This window comes from Harmonia axyridis, chromosome 6 (genome assembly GCF_914767665.1).
Source record: "Harmonia axyridis chromosome 6, icHarAxyr1.1, whole genome shotgun sequence".
Lineage (NCBI taxonomy): Eukaryota > Metazoa > Arthropoda > Insecta > Coleoptera > Coccinellidae > Harmonia > Harmonia axyridis.
The window spans coordinates 24172702-24195640 of NC_059506.1; the positions used below are offsets into that span (position 1 = coordinate 24172702).

Consider the following 22939-nt stretch of genomic DNA (forward strand, 5'->3'; position numbering starts at 1 on the left):
TAAACATTCATTTCTTGATGTAATATTTCTATTATGGTCGTATTTTCATGAGCTCATTTTATTTAAACTCGACTTTCAGACCATTTCCAACCTATAAATGGTCAGTTTCATAATGGTTTATTATTTTACTAATAACCAAGTGGGTAGAGCCTAATAATCGGTTGACCCAGCTAGCCCACTGATCTACCTTGCCCACAGATTTAACACTTTACTCGATGAGTCCCGGGCCTAACCAGTAAAAACACATTTTTAAAATTCGACTGTTTTCGTCAACATAATAACCTCCAAGCGATATACATCATGTATTCCAACACTTAGTCCAGTCAATTCATGCTCACAAGGGATTTTCACGGGAAAGTTTTGATTTTCCGGTTTATATGTTTTCTGAGGCGCTGAATCCAAATCTGGCGAACGAATGTTTCATGAGGAAACATTGAAAAAAATGCAAAAAAAGGTAAAACATTCCAATTCATTAAAAACGAAAAGAAACGCCAAACATTAGAAATCGAGAGAAGAATAGGGCTAATGTGGGCAGAATTTGGCAAGCTCAGTTTCATCTTCAAGGTTGAAAATGTACCACTGCAGTTAAAAAGTAAAACTTACGACAGTGTATTTTCCGGTGGCAATTTATAGTGAGTTTATGTGAGCTCGAGAGATAGAATTCCAAACTCAGAAATATTATGTAGAAAACTGGAGTGACCGACATCATGTATATAGTGGTTAGGCTTAGGTGGCAGTGGGTGATACACGTACCAAGGCAAAATGTGAAGAAATGGTCGTACAGGGTAACACTTTGGAGACCTCGAAGAACCAAGAGAAGCATAGGAAGACCCAGGAGAAGATGGATAGACGACACAATTGTTATAGCAGGAAAACAATGTAGGAGAACGGCAAATGACATAGAAGCATGAAATGAGGAAATGAAAGGCTGAAGAAGAATTGCCAAATGGCTTTAAAGCGTCTACCTAAAGTATTGGCCAATGGAATGCGTCTGACGTTTCTGATATAACTTCTACAAAATTTATATGAAAATTAACCATTTAAAAAGTAAGTAGCTCTTTTTTTGGTTACTTCTCTCACCTGGTATCTACCTAGGAGTCACTGAGCGAACTCCACAAACTAGCATATATTACAAGTACATGGAACTCTACTCAGGGCCTAAGGTTTCATCCTTCAGAAAATAAGTTATGTCTTACGGCTCCAGGATCTCGGACTTTAAGTGATTGTATTCATGTGAAATACGCTATTAGGAGAAATAACATGGTTGGCTCCTGTTCATTCGGACACCCTTTATATCTAATAATAAACAGTTTTGCCTAAATATTTGTTGTCTTCATGAAGCAAATAAATCACATGTACAAATAAAAAGAATTGAGAGTCCTACAACCAATTATCTCCTTTGAAAAATGAACCCAAATCAAAAAATACACAAAATCTTAGTACCATCCCTAACAACATGACCACTTACTAAAATAACAAGTAAATGAGTTCCTCGAAATCCGCCACCAGCCTCCTAAACAAGAATCGCATCAGAATTAACAGTGATGTAACCAAACGTCCCAGAACAATGCCAGGACAGGAAATGAGTAGGTAAAGTTGTAAAACGGAACGGCCGCAATTGCAAGCAGAGAGAGGGAATCTTGAATCTTCCAATTGACAGCCGTCGGCGGCGGAGTACGTAGAGAGATGACGAGAGCGCCGTAAAAGACTTGGACGTGTAGGGATCCCGCGCTTGAGGAATGGCTCAATTAATCCCACTTTTTGTGCATCAGCGCGATCTCGTGTCCGTTAATCCGCATTTCCGTCGGTTATTCCGTATCGTCTAGACGTTGTTCCGTTCACTCGAATGGGCACCGCGACGGCCAAAGTCAGAGGTGAACCAGAACCGAATTCGATCTCGGGTTCAATCCCGTCGAGTCGAATTGGGGATGGGATGAGATGCAAGGGGACTTAAGCAAGGACATAGATCCGATAGTTCGCTTTCAACATATTCGAATCATTTGAAAGAATGGACCATACCTTTAACAACAAATCTGAAATACTCCATATAGAAAAACAGGGCACGGGATTAACACTCTTAGGCCCAGTTTCACCAAACAGCACTTGATCCCAGATTGATTAAACTCCGCTTGTTACTAAAGCAGGCTTAACAGTGTTTTCTTTTTCACCATGCATCAACCCGTCCGAAGATGATCGCGATTAACCAAATCGCGATTAAATAGTCAAACCATTTGGCAACGTTGTGAACAAACAGTTATATAGTGTTCTGTACCATATAAGCAGTGATGACCACCATTGGCGCTAGGTGTCAGGTGTCATTCATTCATAACTCATAACATTTCAAATCATTTGTCATCTTGTAAACAAAAAACAAAGTTAATTTTTGCCGAAAATGTCGAGTGATGTACTTCGAAATGTCGGAAACTTGCAGAAGTTAAAAAGAAATTATCCCATTTCACAAACCACACAGTCTGGAAAGAAAACTATATAAGTAATTTTATTAACTTATTTATTTTTATTAACAAGTTTAACTGCTTCTTAAATAATATTTCAATCAAACATATCAATAAATTATTCTTTGCAATAAATTTCATAAAACACAAAAACAAAGTTTACGTGTATTTTGAATGGGAAATATTGAGCCTATACATATAGTCATATTTCGATAAAATTGACCCAAAAATTAAAAATTTCCGGAAGAATCATTACATAGACAAGAATTCCATACTGATAAATAATTATTAATCTCAACTTGAAAGGTTATAATCCTCCAAAAATGGCCGATTAGTGCTAAATCGCGATTGGTCGATTAAATGGCGCTTTGAAGTGTGGTGAAACGCTACATTACATTAATCGTGATCTAAGGCCTCACTTAAGAGCTAAGTCAAGATTAAAGCATTTGGTGAAACTGGGCCTTAGGGCCGGTATTATAGAGGATAACCGACGGTTCAACCGTTGCGTCAACTATGGTAATTAACCCACGGCTCAACCGTCGGTTATCCTTTTTTAATACCGACCCTTAGAATCCCTAGAAATGAAGTGGTATCATTCCCAATGCATGTAAACTCATCCCTCATTGAATTTCTTCAGATAGTTTGGACATTGCGTGCGGTAAATTGTCCAATATACGTGTGAAGTAGTTTTTTGCCTTATACATAGGTGTACAACTTTGTTTCCGTTGTTTTCTCCCGAAATTCGAGGCTCTATTGTAAAAAACTGGTTATACATTTATGATTCAGAGTATTATCCATCACTGACTATTACTTTCTGCCATCTTTAAGGCAGCGAATGCATCCCGCGTTGAAAAAACTGGTGATCTTTCGTAGCGATCCACGAATCGATCCAATTTTTACTTCTTCATAAGATAAGAAGTGCTGGTCAGCCAGAATAGGCGGAGAATACGGCGGGTGGGGTAGGTATTCCCATTTCAAAGTTTCCAAGTAGACTTTGACCACTTTTGCAACATGGGATAGAGCATTGTCATGCTGTAAAATCACTTTATCATGTCTCTTGTTGTATTGCAGCCGTTTGTCTTTCAATGATCGGCTCAAACGCATTAATTGCATTTTATAACGATCGCCTGTGATTGTTTCAGTCGGTTTTAACAGATAAAATACACTATGCCGAGCTGGTCCCACCAAATACTGAGCATGACCTTGGAACTGTGAATATTCGGTTTGGCCGTCGACGTGGAAGCATGGCCGGGATATCTCCATGATTTTTTATGCTTAGGATTATCGTAATGAACCCATTATTCGTCTCCAGTCACCATGCAATGCAGAAATCCCTACTGTCTTGGCCTTGCAAGCAGCTGTTCACAAGCAAACAAATGCCGGCTTCAACTCGAACAGCACCCAATTTCCTTGTTTTTGAATTATTCCCATGACTTTCAGGCGTTTTGAAATGGCTTGTTGCGTCACTTTAATGATTTTGCCAAATATTGTTGCGTTTGACATGAGTCTTGATTAAGTACTGTCTACAATTCTGCTTCTCTCTTCCACCACCATGCTGGTCTTCGACGTCAAAATCATCATTATTGACCATAGGTATCAGAGATCACTCGATGAGTGTCAGCCGCAGAATTCTTCATATTGAAGCAAAAAATTAAAACCTCCCGCAAATGATGAGAATTTGGCTCGTAAGCTGACATGTTTTATCGAGTATAACGTTATGAAGCAGACACAAATAATATTTCGAAGGCCTTATGTTTCCTACAAACCCTGTACTCTTACCAGTCAAAAATGTAGCCTGGTGAAGCCACAGTGTGGCGAAACAATTGGTACTAACAATTATATAGTTTAGTGGAAATTACTTCGTTTTATTTAATTATTCGAAAATTATTTGAGATTCGATGAGTTAATTTTATAGGTAGAACCAATTTCTCAGCCGATTTCAATGAAATTTGTTATAGAGTTTTATTTGGATTGTAGATAGTTTCATATTCCAATTTCAGATTTCCGAAATGTCGAAAAATATTAAAATTCATGAAAAAAAACACCCTTCCATTATTTCACCTATAAATTTCAATGGGTCAAAATAGGTATCAGAATATTTTTCGACAGATTTTGCTCTCTCCAAAAAACTTTCAATTTCAATTAATTGAAATTGAAAATACTCAACTCATAATTTCATTGAATTATTGTAGACCTGAGTATTTCCCGAATCAAATCAAATTCGAACTATTCAGATATTGTTTCCATTTTGGCATTAGACTCAGATGCAGAAATTGAGTTATTCAACATTTCAAGACAAGAACGCAATCTAGGCGCATTCGAAATTTCCACCCATATGTGAGACAAATATATACATATGTACAACAACCTGAGCTTCAACACAAAGAATACCGAAACCAATTTCGGCGATCTTTCTATATTCGAACGCGAATGCGAGTTTTTTATTACTCAAGTGCTTCTTCCTCTTAAAGTGCCTATTCTTTGTTGATGTAGGCTATCACATTGGACCACCATACTTTGTTTACTACCTTCTCAATGGGTCCCATAGATTGTCGATGAGATTCAAGTCAGGACTTCGTGCTGGCCAGTTGAACCTTGAAATTCAAACATCATTTCTAGTTCGAGAAGTATGTGGTATTTCCTTGCTCTCCCAGAAATAGTATATAAGGTAAAACATGGTCCATAAGAATTTTCTCTATGTACCTTACAGCTTTAAAGATTCATTTTCGAAAACCTACTATGTGCGGCACCCTCCCCAGACCATAACATATTCTCCACCGATTGAAACTCGATCCTCTATACTGGTATATGTAGCACGTTCCAGTTATCGAGGAAAAAATAAAACAGAGAATTTCATTAATTCAAGCTTTGCAGGAAACAATATGTCAGTATAATAACCGAACTTCGAATTCACAAAGATAAAACATCAAAATATGTTTCGCATGATTGTAATTCGATAATGTATTCTGGAATAAAAATTCAAAGCTGAAAACCGAAAACAAAATGACACATGATATTTTCTGGTGGACTGATCATATATCTCGTATAATAATTGAATTGAGGTATTCAAATTGAATTCGTATTATCCCAAACACGTATCTGGAACAGTCATTCCACTTAGCAGCTCATTGATTCGGAGAATAAATTATAATTTCGTCATAAGAACATTGAGTATATCCCGTCTTACTTTTCTATGATTCATGCTTTCCGGAATTGGGATAGTCATCTCGATTGATTTTGTGTCTGATGATAACGGATGAATGAACAGGAGATATAATTGTGAACGGGAAAATCCAGTTTCATTGGAACATCGATCTATAAAAACTTTTCTGGAAAATTGGGAAACTTCGTTCACCTTACTGGTCGACGATTTCAAGGACAAACAAACATATTACAGGCTAGTAGAATCATCTTTGTCCAGGACTGTTGTATAAAGTTTTTCTGTTCATGTCCTTGCTGAGGCCAAGCCATGCTGAGTGAATACTCAGCCAATTTAACATATATGAGAACAATCCTTATTGTGTGAATCCCTTCAACCAGAGGCGGAACAAGGCGTTGGCAAGTGATATCTCTCGCCTGGGGTTTTATGTTATAAAAACAGTGAACGTAAAATATTCAATGGCGATTTCAATTGATAAGTATAGTCAAATGTCCACAATTCTATTCAGATTACTATTTCATACTTCTTATATTTCGTAATAAAGTTGTAACTCAGTTAACGTTTAGCAAGGATATTTTCTAGGCTACCCTAGTTGACTGTATCAAGGAATCCCCGTCGATTAAAGCATAACATTTTGTATTCTGTTAGTTAACGCTCAACCCCTTAATATATTTTTAGCCAGATTTTGAAGTGATAATAAGTGAAGTATTGATAAATGTCAGCGATTCATCGAACTGTGATGGATAATAGTATATTATTCAACGAGCGGCAATGTAGGTCATAACTCACGTAGATTTAGTCTGCTGTTATTCATCAAGTGAATTATGACCATTACCGCAAGTTGAATACTATACATTTTTGTTTATTGATGAAATAAGTGTAAATTTTGAACAACCAGTAAAAATTTTTGTCTTTTAAGTTTCTTTGATCGACGTTTAAGAAACGCACGTACCAGTTTTTGATATAAACAGGGTAATACATTGAAAGGGGATACAGTTATTACAAAAGTTGTATAAAATGAACATTTTTTAGCGTTTACTTATTGTTATTTTGTCAGTGTATAATGAAAGACAATTTACATACTGATCTAGAATAGTTGGGAAAAGTTGAAAAATTATCTGACAACACTCACCTGTTTTTCGACGAGGTCCCCACAAAACAGGAGGGGAAGCGTTGCCTATTGGGAGAGCCAGCTTGCTGGATATGTCACGATCTGGAAAACAATTCATCAAATATTATCTATTTTGAAATATATCATACTCTTATTTGTTAGATTATGGAAAAATGAAATATGTTTGACTTCAACTTGTTATTAGAAGTATGCAGAATCATCATTTTCATGCAGCCCTCATGCAGTTTTTATGACAACACGCTGTCATGCAAAATTATCGGTAATTTTGATGCACTTGTGCAATTACTTACGAAAACAATGCTGTAATGAGTTCATTACAGCACTGTAATGAAATCATAACGATACTGAATTAGAGAAAATTATATATGGGCATAACTTTAACCATCTAACGGAATTTGCACTGATGTATTCGAACCAATATAAATCGATTTTGATCTACAGTTCTACATCAGTATGTCTTACCCAATCATTTTAGACCATTCTCGGAACATTTAGGCTAAATTATAAGCCGCACGGAAAATGTTGCATACGAATGACAGCGTACTTCCGCTAGTATTCAGGACTTAATGGAATTCCCAAATAATTACTCATATTACAGGAAGCGTCAATTCAATTCCGGAATAATAACTCAACAGAAGTGCTCTTGGTTGTAGAAAACAAGAGAACTTGTGGACATGATGACACTTCTTGGATGTAATTAAACGCTCTATTAAGGAATGTTGTGAAACCTTACTGCCACATGCTCAACTGTATTTACAAGAACAGCATAATAGCGTGCTCGTTTCAGAAAATGTGGCTTTTATCTCGTTAAAATTTGCGGATTTCATTAATTCGGAACTTTGAATGATATTGAATAGTTGAATGAGATAAAATAATGAATGATCTGAGGTCACACCTAGAGAAAGTTGAAAGTTGAAATTAACAGATATTATTATACACTCACAAAAAAAAACGCAACAAGTAGATATTCAGTAAAATTAGAAGTTCTTTAGGTATTTACGTTATAGTTGAATTGATTTGTTTCAATTTTTTGAATTCAATAAGGGTGCATAAATGAATTTTGAACTGATTGATTAAAATTATAACTGAACATCCTTATTAGTAGACTCATTAAGTGAGTTTTCTCACATTGATATTATGGTACAATGAGCAAGGTCATATCGTAAAAATTTCTTCATTTCTTTAAATTGGATAGCGTGTTTATTTGTCCCTTTAAAATGAACTAGTGGACTTGAAGCCATGAATAAAAAAAATAGTAAGAAAGTTGAAATTATTAATTGCATCTGCAGATTAATGAGAGAATTTTTAAACAGAGCTGAAAATAAGAAATCTATGAGACTTCAAATTTTACCAAATATCAACTTGTTGCCTTTTTTTTCACCTGAGTGTGTTAATTCTTTTATAGATATAATAGGTCATTCAATAAATCACCGGCCTAGCGCAAAGAGGGCATTGCCAGTGCTATACCACTTTTTTCTCGTTAGTATCAAGCTTCAAAAGATGCATGTCAGAATTTCGGAGTTGGGTTTGGATCGACATATTGAAGGTTAGGTGACGCTACATTCGGTTTTGTTTGAAAAATGGATAAGATCTAGTTTAATGTGAAATAAAAGTGTTTTTTTCATGAAAAAGATATTGTGCAAGCAAAGCTAGGGCTTGATAAGTAATTTTTCTTTATTTATTTATTTAATAATTACACAATTCCACAGCCTAGGCCAATTACAGAATGGGAAAACAAATATATAAGAAATGAAACTTAAAAGTTATATACTGAAAATAAAAAACATAATAAAACCCAAAACAACTCAAATGGAGCCTGGCTTGAGCGAAACAAAACTCTGGCCAAACTACCCACATAGAAGCAGTGATCCTAGAACAGCCCTCCTTATATCAGATTGGTTACAATGAAAAATATCAACAATATGCTGGATGCTCATGTAGTCATAACATATACGATACAGAGGCGAAAAAAGAAGAAGATGTTAGAGCGTGGAAAAGGTATATAAAATGTAGTTGGGCAGCGTACAGGCAGTCTAGGAACATGAAGATCAACTAGTGATAGCAAATAGGGACAGTCGATTAATGAGTGAAATAAATTTCTAAGAGTATACCTAAGTAGGTACGACGCCGCTCTAAAGAATCAACTTGGAATCTACTCAACAACTGATCATGTGGTACACCACGGTTTGGATAAACACCATCGAGCCTAAAACTAACGTACTTCAAGAATCGCCTCTGTATATTTTCCAAACCTCTGATGTGTACATTATACCCAGTAATATTGAGACTCTGCTCCATCGAAAACGGTTGAAAGGTGGTATGCTGACTTGGAGTTGAAAATTCACTATTTTGCATCAACTGTCAAGGTTATGGCATCCTTATTTTGGAGACCAAAAATATCAAAGCAAAGCGCAGAAAGACCACCGAAAAGATGACTTAAAGACATAAAAACCAGGCAGGGAACAGGTGGTTTCAAACGGCATGAGATAGGATAGCATCAACAAATTTGAGAGAGTCATACGTCCAGGAGTGGACAAGATGATGAAGAAGAATATGGTATATTGTTCATTGTCTATCTCCACAAAGATGAAACCCTCAACAGTGAATGATACATAACATCATAGAATCGATTGGGTTCAGAAATTAAGAACAAGCATCTTTAAATGCAAAAGAAGAAAGTATCATTCACCAAAACAATACTCTTCGTTACAATAATAATAATGAAAGCGATTAAAACCATGGTCGTCAGACTGAACGAATTGCACTTCCAACTGCTTGACCACCCAGCTAATTTTTCAGATCTGCCCTCAGTGATTACTAGCTTTTTTCAGACTTCAAAATAATTCTCCAGGGAAATAAATTTGGCTCTAATGAAGAAGTAATTGCCGAGGTTGATACCTATTTCGAAAGCAAAAATGATCTTTTTACAGTAATATTGTGACTGTATCACTCTTGAAGAAGATTGTCGAACTTTTAAGGAAAAATGTTTTTTAACTCATTTGGTATGGAACTTATTGAGTGGAATGAATTTTTTTGATGCAAGGTTACTATAACATAACAAAACGTTATGACACAACCAATGTGTTTTAATTAGTGTGATCAAAATTATAAATGATGAGTGAAAAAACTCAAAACAACTGTTCAGTTCTTTCAACGACTTCAATTCATTAAAGCATTGCATACAAAATTTTTATAATTAACATTCATGACCCAGTTCTGAACTACAGCGAATGAAACTCTTTCTTATGTCATTTTTTGGCACTCTTGATGAATGAATCGGAAGCACTTTAATTCGGAAATTCTACGTTCAACTTCCACTGAAAATTAATGTGCGAAATAGTTGCCAAAAGCGTAATTCGATTTTTCATATTCTTTTCCATCTTATTTCCCTTTAACGCTCTCAAAGCAAATATCTTATACGGAAGGTCAAATCTGAGAGGAAATGTCCACACTAAAATTCGAAATGTAAACATATTCCTTTGCGAATCTGAGAATTTTCATCTGGAATGGGATAGTCCCAGACAATAAGGAGACAACGAGGACGAAATTGCTTCCCACAGTTGAAATTGAAGTGCCGCCAAGCCATTTTTCATACTAAAGAGGCAGGAGAACACATTTTAAACTGGTTTTTTTATCGGTGCTGCTGCAGCGAAACATAAATTATATGTTCCGCAGAATCTTCCACGGAGCACCACCCGAAAAAATCAATTAGTTGGCTTTGCAGAGAGGAGATACATAAATCTCGATAGCTTCTCGCTTCTGACAAGGCAGAGTGTGTAGCTTATTGGCAGTTATATCATTTAAAATGTCGGCTACAGACGGAATGATACAAATGATTTAAATAAAACTTCTTATGGAGGTTGAAATATCGGGCTTTAAATTAAACCTTTCGAATACAAAAGTAAGATGTTATTCTATTGATGCATTGGGATTTCAAGGTTAAATACAACACAAATTCAGCTTCATTTGAAAAACTGTTTCGTCACTGTAAGAAAAAAAGTATAAAGAATGTTATGAATTTTAAAAATGGCATGATGTTGAATTAATTACGTAAATATATATTTTCATGTCATGTCACATTGCAGGTTACTTGAGTATATTTATATTCTTCCGTTCGTAGTTTATCCTACCTTATTTCCTAAAAGATTTGCAAGATTTGCACCTGAAGCGCACAAAAGCTCTTGGCTTCATGCTCAGTGCATTTCTATTTTTTTGGTTTATTATTTCCTTTATTGTAGTAGTATATCGTATTATGGAAATGAGGAATCATACTCGTATAGGAACAATTAACGAAACCACGAATGTTGAAATGGTTATTCTATACAGGGTTTCCCGGGAGTAACAATACATACTCTCATCAGACGTAGAGTAAAACCAGAGTAGTACAGATTGACTACAAAAAATTTATTTCTGCCTTTCCTTAGAAAGCTACTGGGTGAGTTTCAATACTCATGGAATATTAGGATAGACCATTACTATGCAGAAGTATAGAATTTTGAAAGCCATGGACAGAAACAGATGGTAATCACCTCCCAACGAATCTCCCGGAGCTTCTGGTGAGTCACTATCGATGTCTGTGGCCTGATGTTGTCTTGATGTAACACAGTTCCTCTCCTATTGGCCAAAGCTGGCCGCTTCTAGGCGATTGCTGCCTTCAAATGATTCAATTGTTGACAGTTCAGTTCCGAGTTAACAGTTGTGCCCTAGGGAAGCAGCTTGTAGTAGAGAATTCCCTACGGTCCTACCAAACACACAGCAAAACCTTCCTGGCCGCTTCTAGGCGATTGCTTCCTTCAAATGATTCAATTGTTGACAGTTCAGTTCCGAGTTAACAGATGTGCCGTATGGAAGCAGCTCGTAGTAGAGAATTCCCTACCGATCCTACCTAACACACAGCAAAACCTTCCTGGCCGTTTCCGCCGGCTCACCGCGTTTCGATCTCGACCGTTTTTGCTTGACGTTGTCGTAAGTGATCCACTTTTCATCATCAGCCACCATTCACTTCAAAAATTGGGTCGATTTAGATGCGATTCCAAATGGTTTTTTGTGCAATCTTTAGATAATTATCTTTAGATAATGTCCATAATTGTATTGCCATTTCTGACAATTGGTCTTCCATGGCGTCTAAATTACCCGAACAGAATCAACGAAACCAAAATTTCGCATGATTGGCTGTTACAGTATCAGGATTTACATTCACAGCAGCCTAGATTCCTTTTTCGCCTTTACCGAAGAAAAACTATAAAATGTAGCTCATTTTCTCTTTGGTAGCGTCCATCTTAGACGCGTGATTAAGCTAAACTAAGTCAACTAATCACAAATCCGTCACACAAGTTTTTATAGTACGAAATCTCATCTCTTCCATCTAGTCACTAGTGGAACCCGATCGAACTCATACAATACTTATACAGAAAACAAAAGCCATCTTTTGGAAAAATAAAGGAATTTTTTCTACTACACCTTATATTCAGAACATAGACATAATTTATATCTACACCTTTTTTATTTTTTATCTTCTCAACGTCTCAAAAATTACTTCTCCGATTTTTAATCTGAAATACTCTACTCTGCTCATTTTGATAGAGTAATATGCTAATTTTGGTAGAGTAACTGTATTCACGTTTGCTAGTAATTTGAAAAGATGTTGCGAAGGATGAAACAGCTAAAAAGACACATTATCCTCTGCTGAAACCAAACTTGCGTTGTTTGCATTATACATCGGTAATAGTCAACAAACAAACCAGTAGAGTGGAGAAAGAGTGTGGAAGTGGGGGTTGCATAGTAGAACGTACTATTCCACACGTCTATCCACATTACTCTCCACTGCACTATCTGTAGTACTCTACTGACACTAACTCAAACTGTTTGTGGCGGCTTCTCATAAAAGCTCCACATAGCAACACTCACCGAGATGCGACAAGGTGCCGGGTTCGAGTCCCGGCGGCCCCCGATAATAATAAATTCCCCAAGCGTCTGTGACACGGCACACACAAATATACCAAAATCACAGTGATGAGTCCGGTGTGTGTGCCAGGGACGAAACGCATAAGTAGGCATATGTGAAATCCTACATGTTTATATTATTCTAGTAGAGAAATACTCTACTAGAGAAGTACTCTACCACCGAACTTTACTTCTGATTATATAATGTAAACTTAGCTTAAGTTATACGAATAGAAATTCAATTTTGTGACACCTTGTATGAGTATAACCAAAAAAAAAAACAAATCATTTCCCCAGATAATTTGATTTTCAATCAAAACAAGAGCTGAGTATCAAAATGCCTCACGAAAATCTGATAAGACTGTATTCTCTACAGCGTTGTCATTATCTCAAACAACTTGTTTTCTTCACATCAATTCAACCAGTTCACGAACCACAGTCGTCGTATGCTCGAAAGATAATTTCCATTACGCTCCTCAATATGGACAACCGTTAAGACAATTCGATCCAATCTCAGAATCAAAACCCGAAACAGATATCTCAATTATGTTATTCTTCCTGTCGAATTGGTTCCTAACCTCGAGAATTACCATATCAAAACAACGAGTACAACGACCTCGCGTCAGTAAGAATAATTTGACCCCCATGCGAATGCATTATAATGGTCCACTCGAATGTGGATACGAAAAGAAAGCGGATCGATGGAATTATCTGAATTTGACAACAATCGACCTCTTGATATTCCAATTAAGCTTGATGATAATGGGTGGATGACGTGAATTTGGCTGAATTGATTATCGAAAAAAATACACTGATCAACAATTGCTAGGGATCACTTATGAACTTCTCTTCATTTGTATTTTTTTCAAGTTATCTCGTGAATATCTGTACATTATATGTTCTCTAAGGAAAAAGTAAGATGTTTTGAGTTGATTATATCAAAGTCTTCCTCACTTCATCGGCTCTTGTTCACAAAATCGATTATTATCTGTAGGCTGTTACAGGTGGAGTGAAAAGCAATGTGGTATTTGTTATTAAATCTGTTTTTTTCTCTCGTTCAAACACATAAGGTGACAATAATTGAAGAAATGAGAACAATATCAGCTTATCAGTCATGCCGAGAAGACTCCTGTGCAACTGGACCAAATCATACGGTGGATACAGGAAGGTTTGTCCCAGCGAGAAGTGTCCCGGCGGTTGAATGTTTCGCAAAGTGTCGTGAGTCGGGCTTGAAATAGGTTCATCCAAAACGACTCAGTAGCTTATGTTCATGGGGGAGGTCGGCAGCGCAGTACAACAGCTGCCCAAGATCGTCTTTTGATCCTCAATGCTAGGAGAAATCCCACTTACCCGGCGTCGCGGCTCAATAGATCACTGAGAGTTGCAACAGGAGTTCTAATTTCGAACCAGACTGTAAGACGACGACTACATGTTCGTGGTTTGAGAGCACGTAGGAGGGTACAACATCCCCGTTTGAATAGGGAACACCGGGTTCATCGACGGCAATGGGATGAGGAGCACCGCAATTGTACACTTGAAGATTGGAGCCGATGTTTATTTACGTATTCTTGCTTGGAGGGAAAGAGGTCAAAGGTATGCAGAACAGTTTATGGTACCCACAACAGCTTTTGGCGGAGGTTCTATATGTGTATGGGGACGCATTTGTTTGAACCAACGCACAGAGTTGGTTGTTCTGCAGAACACCACCATGACCAGCCAGAGATATCACGATATGATTATTGAACCCATAATTGTTCCGTTTGCGGCTGCCGTGGGCGAGAATTTCATTTTAATTGACGATAATGCCCGTCCACACCGTAGTCGTCTGGTTAATGAAGCGCTAGAAACTCATGCTTTTGATAGGATGGACTGGCCAGCTCGCTCTCCAGACATGAATTGCATCGAACATGTCTGGTCTGAGATGTCTAGACAATTGTCAACCTTAGAACAACCGATCAATAACCAGGAGGACCTTTCTAACGCTTCACGGGATATTTGGACGAATTTGCCCCAAAATTTTATAAATCGTTTGATCGAAAGTATGCCTCGTAGGGTAGAATGCTTGAGACGAGCTCGTGGGGGACCAACTAGGTACTAGCTTAACCGAAACTTCAGCCTTCTTATGGTTTCATCATAAAATTTTTATGTTATTCAAACACAGAATTTTGAGTGTTCCTAATAAGTTTTTTTTCTCTCCAACTTTCCATTTTTTCATTTTTTTCTCAAGTGAACCATATTATCAACTGAAAATACTCTGATATCTGACTAAATTTATAATCTTGGAGCGAATATTTCAGAAATAAATTTAGAACAAGTAAGTGATCCCTATCAATTGTTGAGCAGTGTATTTTGAAATGATGAAGGGAGAAAAGTTTTTCTTATCATCTAAAGATGGTTTTATTTCGATGTAATTTGATGTAATTCAGCTCTATCAATCTGCTCATTTCCAGTTATATGTGCCAGTGTCGAATATCTGAAGAACTGAAATTCCTTTTATATCCTTCATAGTTTTATAGGACTTCTACAATTTTTATGAAATTTGGTATGGCCTTCGGTTAGGGTTGTAAGTTGAACAACTGACAACAGATCGATGGAATGTCTGAATTTGACAACAATCAACATCTTAATATACCAATTGAGCTTAATAATAATCGGTTGGATGACATGAATTGGGCTGAATTGATTTTCGAATCAAGTATTTTGAACTGATCAAGTGAGGAAAAGTTACTTATCATCTGAAGATTGTTGTATTTCAGTGTAATTTGGTGATTTTTCTGAACGTATAGCGGAAAAAAATCGCATTCAGATTGCGTAATTGATAAAATATAGTAATAAAATTCAACATAACAGGTAACGTAATTCTTCTAGAAAAATTACAATTCAAATTATATTGAACGCACAATAATTATTGTTTCATCGAATAAATTTCACTTATGAAATATTTATGAAATATTCAGGGATTGATCTCACCCTCATTGCTTTCAAAAATGATCTTCTGTTGTGTTTAGCACATTGCTACCTCGTTCAATGAAGTTCATATACGACCGTTTATGATCCAACGCGAAAACCAAATTTCATCAAAATCGTAACAACCATGAAGGTAGTTATTGAAATTTTGGGAATTTCATATTTTTACATGCAAAATTCACATAATATAACTGCAACTAATCACGAACTAAACCGGATACCCATTTCATTAAAATCAGAAATTTCACGTTTCAGTTACTAGGGAACAACACCAGGTGCCGGATCCGCTCTAAAAAGAATTAGAGAAATTTATTCTCACAAATCACCGATTTTTTAGGGCTTCCACATATGTTCTCCAACCAATAATCTACATTGTGGTATTTGAAAATTTTTAATTTGCGAATGAAAAAAAAATATTTTGGTAATTTTTCGTTCTTACAAAATACTGATGTACATATTTTGAAAATATTCGTAAGAAAAATCCCACCAAAATGATTACAATTGGGAATTGATATGGCATAACCTTCTCATCTTGTGCTCTATAAATCAGCTCATTAAGTAAGTAGTAAGTATCCAGTCTGGAATATCGTCCAATATACTTATCTAAAGAATTGAAATTCTTATGAAACAACTTTATACCATAAGCACTAAATAAAAAATTTCATCGAAATAGTAGAAGTTAAAGCTCTCACAACGGCAAATACACAGATCGATAGACAGACATGAAATAAAAAATGTTCAGAATGGCCAGAATAGTAATTTACCTAACAAGTCCGGAAAATAGGGTTTTTTTGGACGAATAGACAAAATTGTGAGTCCAAAAAAACCATTTTCGGGCGTGTTGCGTACAATATTTTTTCGGCAACCATGTAAAATAACACTATCTCTGCTGCTTTCCATATCTTATTGCGATTGCGATCAAAAAACATGCAAATTTTTGACAACTAATTTCATATGAACTGTCAACCGTTATCTCGGTTGCTATGGATTCTATGATTCTTTTCTGGCCTAGTCCGGGAAGTACGTACTTTCCGGACTAGGCCGGGAAATGCTACTTTCTCAGAGAAAAAGCGTCCGGGAAGTTAGCACTTCCCGGACGGTTGCCAAAAAATCATTTTACGCATGAAACTTTGGAATCCTGGCACGGGATTTTTTTTATACCGGATTATCACAATTCAATACAATCCGAATCAAAACTTCTGGACAACGTAAAAGTTGATTTTATTGATTAAATTTTTGGATAATACACATAAAAAACATTAATGGTTAGTGAAGTTATATCTCTATGACAAAATCGTAAAATATACAGAGCAGAAAAACATAAATAGGAACGAAATGGCGCATGAGCCGGTTTATCGAATGATACAATAATTGGTAATAGTTTTAGTTACACATCTCCAGGAAATGGGAAATTATATTTAGCTGTCCATCTGACATTAATTGAACATTTTAAGGATAAACTTTATGGAATTTTCAACAGAAATGTGTTCTATTCAGAATAATCCGTAATTAGGAAATAAAATAGAAAAAAAGATTTAATGTCGAGAAAAAATGCGGAAAATTGCATACATTTATTTTAATTGTGAAATAACGAGCGATCATTTTAATTCGTGGTCAAGAGTGCTGTGCAGAAATGAGAGTTGATTTTCTGTGATGACAACCAGCGCTTCGCTTACCTATACCATGTTACTAACATTTGTTTACATACTTCGAATTTGGGAACTATACAAGCTAAGAGCTGATTATAATCACAGAAAATCAACTCTAATTTCTACATAGCACCCTTGACCACGAATCCAAATAAACGCTCGTTATATCCCAAAGTCAAATTTAGTTATATAAACATCGAAGTTTAGTTTCTTTCTGTGTTTTCCGGAAGTCAAGGACTACCCACGCAGTTATAAATTGCAATTTTTCCTCATTTCAAGGTCTTCCTTGTTAACTCTTAAATTATTCATTTCAAGTATAAGGTTTGTTCAATCCCCCTCTTTTTATACGTAGAATTGAATGAAATGAAAAAAACTGGGTTTCAATTTGAAAATCTTGAGTTTTGATGAATTCGAGTTGTCCAACTTCATGATGTTCTGATAAACACCCTCTACCTTTTTGGACACACCGAAAACACTCTTATAATACTACATATTTGCAGAATCGAAAATGAAAAAGGTTTTTTCGAAAATACTTTTCCTGCAAAAATATTCAAAAGAATGTGAATCCTCGCATCGCAGCAGTTTTCATATAAGAATCCCATAAACTCATGAATCGTTGAGTTTTTACCCATGATATGGCATATCACTGAAAATGTCATAAAAAAGGCCAACTAATGATGCAATAGTATACTATGTGTGCCATTTGAAATAAGGAAGTAGCCTCTTTCCAATATAACCGTAAGTTGAAGAAATCTGAAAATATTTTAGGAAGAAATATCATTGTCTCAAACCCCAATATGCAAATTTTCAGTACAAAATTATGATTAGTTCCCCATAAACATCTAATAGGCCAAAGCGGTGAATCACCCTGAATTTTGATGGTGACTTCCTCTAAGGATACCGCCCTCGTTGCTAGAATTTCGACAGAACAAAGTACGAAGATATTTTAGATCAACTTTGTCTGATCTTACAGAACTCGATTCAAACTGTTCTAGCCAAAATCAATTTCGAAACCTTCCAAGAATGTACGAAGACACTATTATTCCCTCGATAAAAGCTTTCATATACTAAGTAACCACGTGCACACGACTCTGAACCAAATGGCATTCCCTCTGCTCCGAAAATGACGTTTATGCCTTCAAGTTGATAACATGAAAACCGAACTCCAAAATACCGTTGAATAATGTATGAACCCGCTTTGGACTTTGTCGTTGAAATTCTCTTGAAAAGTGGGTATTCGTTGATAAATAATCGATTTAGTTCCACGTTCATTGCTGTAAGAGGAAAATTCTGCATTTCCTTTGAGCACACACAAGACATGGTCGCAAAGAGAACGAATAGAATTTCGATAACTTTACCTCGTTGGTCTTTGTGCTGTAGTTTGAAAATCACATAAAAGATTCGTAGGACTTTTCTCAACTTTTCAACATAAGGTGGAGCTGTACTAACACCTTCCCTTGGGACCGTTGGAAAAGGGGAATTCCACTGACTGAAGGATTTTATTTTATATTCAAGTTGAGCTTTCGAAAATTTTCTAAACAAAAAAATCGAGGAGTTTCGACTGATGTGTATACGCTAGGGTAGATTTCAGAACTCTGGACTATGACTGAAACAACTTTTTAAGTTAGGATATTTACGTATGTTGGAACACGAATGTTTTCGTTTTCCCAATTCGTTCCAAAACAAACCACAACACAACGAAAAAGTCTTGATAATTTTTCAACTGTCTAACTTGCTTCGATCGATGGTTAATCTTCCAAATTTCAAAGACAACAGATCAGACCTAGTTGATACAAAAGAGTTCAACTTTGCTTCCGCCGTTTTTTTCAGAAATTCAAGGCTTTATTTTGAAAAACTGGTTATATATTCATGATTCAAAATATTGTCAATCTTTGGCCACTACTTTCTCCCATCTTTTCAGGAATCCCACGTTGAAGAAACTGGTCATCTTTAGAAGCGATCGACGAATCGATCCAATTTTTTGCTTCATCATAAGACCGGAAGTGCTGGTCAGCCAAACCGTGAGCCATTGATCGGAATAAGTAATAGTCAGAGGGAACAACGTCTGGAGAATACGGAGGGTGGGGTAGGACTCCCCATTTCAACGTTCCCATGCATGTCTGCAATAGGGGGTAAATCATTTTCATGCTGTAAAAACTGGTTTTATATCTCAAACGCATTAATTGCGTTCGATTGCGATTACCTGTGATTTTTTCAGTCGGTTATAACAACACATAATACTCTACGCTGAGCTGGTCCCACCAAATACTGAGCATTACCTTGGAACTGTAAATATTAGGTTTAGGTGTCGACGTGGAAGAATAGCAGGCATATCCTCATGATTTCCTGTGCTTGGGATTATCTAAATGAACTCATTTTTCGTCTCCAGTCACAATGCGATACAGAAATCCCTTCCGTCTTTGCCTTTCAAGCAGCTGTTCACAATCAAACAAACGCCGTTCAACATCTCTCGGCTTGAACTCATACGCTACACAATTTCCTTATTTCTGAATCATTGCCATAACTTTCAGGCATTTTGAAATGGCTTGTTGCGTCACTCCCAAAGATCCTACTGATTCTTGTTGCGTTTGACACAAGTCTTGATCAAGTAATGCCTCCACTTCTGCACCTTCGAAAACCTTCTCTCTTCCAACTTCCACTAGTCTTCGACGTCAAAATTACCGTTCTTGAAGCGTTGAAACCACTCTCAGCACGTTCTTCCACTAATAGCGGCCTCACCATAGGTATTTTAGAGCATTCGATGAGCAACAGCCGCAGATTTCTTCATATTAAAGCCGAAAATTAAAACCTCCCGCAAATGACGAGAATTTGGCTCGTAAGCAGACATGTTCAATCGAGAATAATTTTATGTTGAAGACAAAAAACCACTAATATTTCGATGGCGCTATGTTTACAAATACCTGAGCCTATTTTTTAACATCTAGGGTCTATTTATTTAGACTACCACTCACCGATTATTGAAAAACGGCGGAAGCCAAGTTTTACACCTAATATTTTAAGGGTATATACATAGTAGATGTAAAATATAAAATGACAAATTCATGCTTGGTGAAAATTTCATGTGAATTGCATCACCAGAACTTTAGAAAATTCGATAGGAATATTGTGGATCTAACAACACAACAGATCAAAATGAGTTGAATTTTCGCTTTTCAATTAATATTGATAATTTCAAGTTTTATACTATTTCATGTTGATCTCGTCAAAAAAAAAATGGAATTAAAAAAAAAATACCAAATACTTCCGCAACAGTAGATTTGAAATAGTTGTTATATTTCATTCGAGTGTTCATACCGAATTTGAGGAGGATCATATTACCAGGAGTTCTGTACAACCTCGTATACATGGATGATGTCATAATAAATCACATTCCATATAATCCAATTTACAGTCAGCGTACTTTAGTATAATTTTTTGTATTTTCAATAAAAGAGAGTTTAGAATGTTTATTATTTTCCTCGTACTAGAGGTTTCCTGAATTTGACCGCTTGAAATTTTGTTATCCTGATAATTTTCGAAAAGTAAATATTTAATCGAAATTTCAAGCTTCATGAGGAATTTCATGTGGATTGCGTCATCAGATCCAGTGAAAATTCGGAAAAGGATCTAAAGAAAATTACCCAACATTTCTTTGACAATTAAACCGCCGAAATCGATATATTGGGTATATAGCTATAATATAAAATAACAATTTCAAGCTCAATTCAGAGTTGCATGTTGATCACCGTACTAGAACAGGAATAATCGAGCTAAACCGGATAATTCCATAACAACAGATCGGACTTGGTTGAAATTTAGTTTTATATGTAGAATTACCATCGTTTCATCGGAACTCCTCATCTAGATAAATTTACTCACAAAAATGACATTACATGAATTCAGAATTCTGACCACATATTTAAAATTCTATTTAGGCCTGATATTATATACCCTGAAATAAAATGAATATCTGTCATGGAGAGAAATTCACGGAACCAGGGTCAAAACTATTCATGGAATCATCAACTATTGATACTAAACTCGTCGTACCTTTTTGAAAATAACACCCTTCCTAGTTCAATAATGAAAAACGAACAAGAAACACATAAGTTTATCAAGAGAATTATACGTCTGATACTCCTCATTCTTTCGATCGATTCAATCGAATTGTCCAGTATAAATAGGCACAGATTACTCTGTAAACATCAATCTTTCCCAATTGTAACTAATAAGCCAGCCGAATATGCCCAAGTCTCTGCTGAGTCAGATCTGACGATTGATTTCGTATTCGTATTCGTGATTCATTCGCTTCATTCAATCACATCTAATCGAATCTGTGCAACTGGTTGAGTACCATTCGTAGTGGAAAATTTTGGATGATTATCTGAATGCATTCGATCATCTTGTATCCAACGGTTCCGTTAGTTACATTGTTTGTATATTCAATCCTGATTTTCATCATAATCTAATCCAAATATAATCTATCTATTCAGCTATTAACAATAAGTCAAAGATAATGTGATGTGACATTTGTTGTTTTTTGAAAAATCGATTAAACTTGTCATATAACACTGTTTTTATGAGAAAACATACTGAACGAATGAAGTAATGGCTTTATAAGCGTTATTCTGACTGCTTCATCAACGACAACTGTTAAAAGGTTGTATGCCGACATTAAACGTGGCTGAAAAACCACCGACGATGCTGAATGTTCTAGTCGCCCGAATTTGGCAGTTGTTTCAGAAATCATCAAGTCGAAATGGTTTCGATCGATCATAAATTGAATTTTCGTAAGATAGCGTAGAGTTGAAGATATCAGAAGACAATGTATTCACGATTTTGCGTTTCTTATGGACAAATGTTGAACATTTGTCCATAAGAAACTTTTGATCAAAATGGGTGCCACACTTGATCATCGCTCAAAAACATCAAAGCATCATTGATTCCGAGTTTTTTAAGTGGAATGACTAGGATTTTTGCATCGATAATGAATCATGGATTTATGGCTACATTCCTTGAAGATATCATTAGCCGAATGGAAATCCGTCCAAAGGAATATCAATCATCAGCTGCTATTCATTGACTATCTTGATAGACATTAAATCATCAGCAGTGAATATAACATAACCTTGTATTACATAACCTCATTGGATGGATCATGTGCAGAAATGAGCAAAAAAGTACTCAAATGCAGAAAAAAAAAATTCATCTTCACCAAGATAATCCGCCTTGTCACAAATCGATGGAACGTGTGGTAAAATTAAACAAATTGCGCTTCCAACTGCTTGACTACCCAGGTTATACTCCAGATCTGGCCCACGGTGTTAGAGAAACATGTTTTGAAGTCGATTTTTTTAGAAAAACGTGTTTTGGCTGATTATGCCTGGGACTTGATGGGTGAAGTGGTATATTGTTAACCGAAATTTTGCTATTGTAACCTTGAAAAAGGGATAGGATTATCTTGAAAAAGGAAGTTTGTTGAAGGAGAAGAAATAGAGTGATTCACCGCGATGGCCTATTTGACGTTTATGGAAAATCATAGTTTTGTGCTGTAAATTTGCATGTTGGGGTTCAGTGGCTGCTCAGTTCAGAACGAAATCATCGATAGTTCTTCTTACAAATCATCGAATTTTAT

The 22939-nt window shown here is 36.1% G+C and overlaps 1 protein-coding gene across 2 annotated transcripts in view; it reads right to left on the bottom strand.

Moving 5' to 3' along the window:
• The window catches only part of LOC123682920 (dual 3',5'-cyclic-AMP and -GMP phosphodiesterase 11), a 300891-nt gene that overhangs the window by 238865 nt on the left and 39087 nt on the right, over positions 1-22939 (bottom strand). For both annotated transcript variants that reach the window (XM_045621747.1, XM_045621749.1), the window contains exon 2: positions 6746-6826. In XM_045621747.1, the coding sequence (XP_045477703.1) occupies positions 6746-6826 (81 nt within the window). The remainder of the gene's footprint in view (positions 1-6745; positions 6827-22939) is intronic.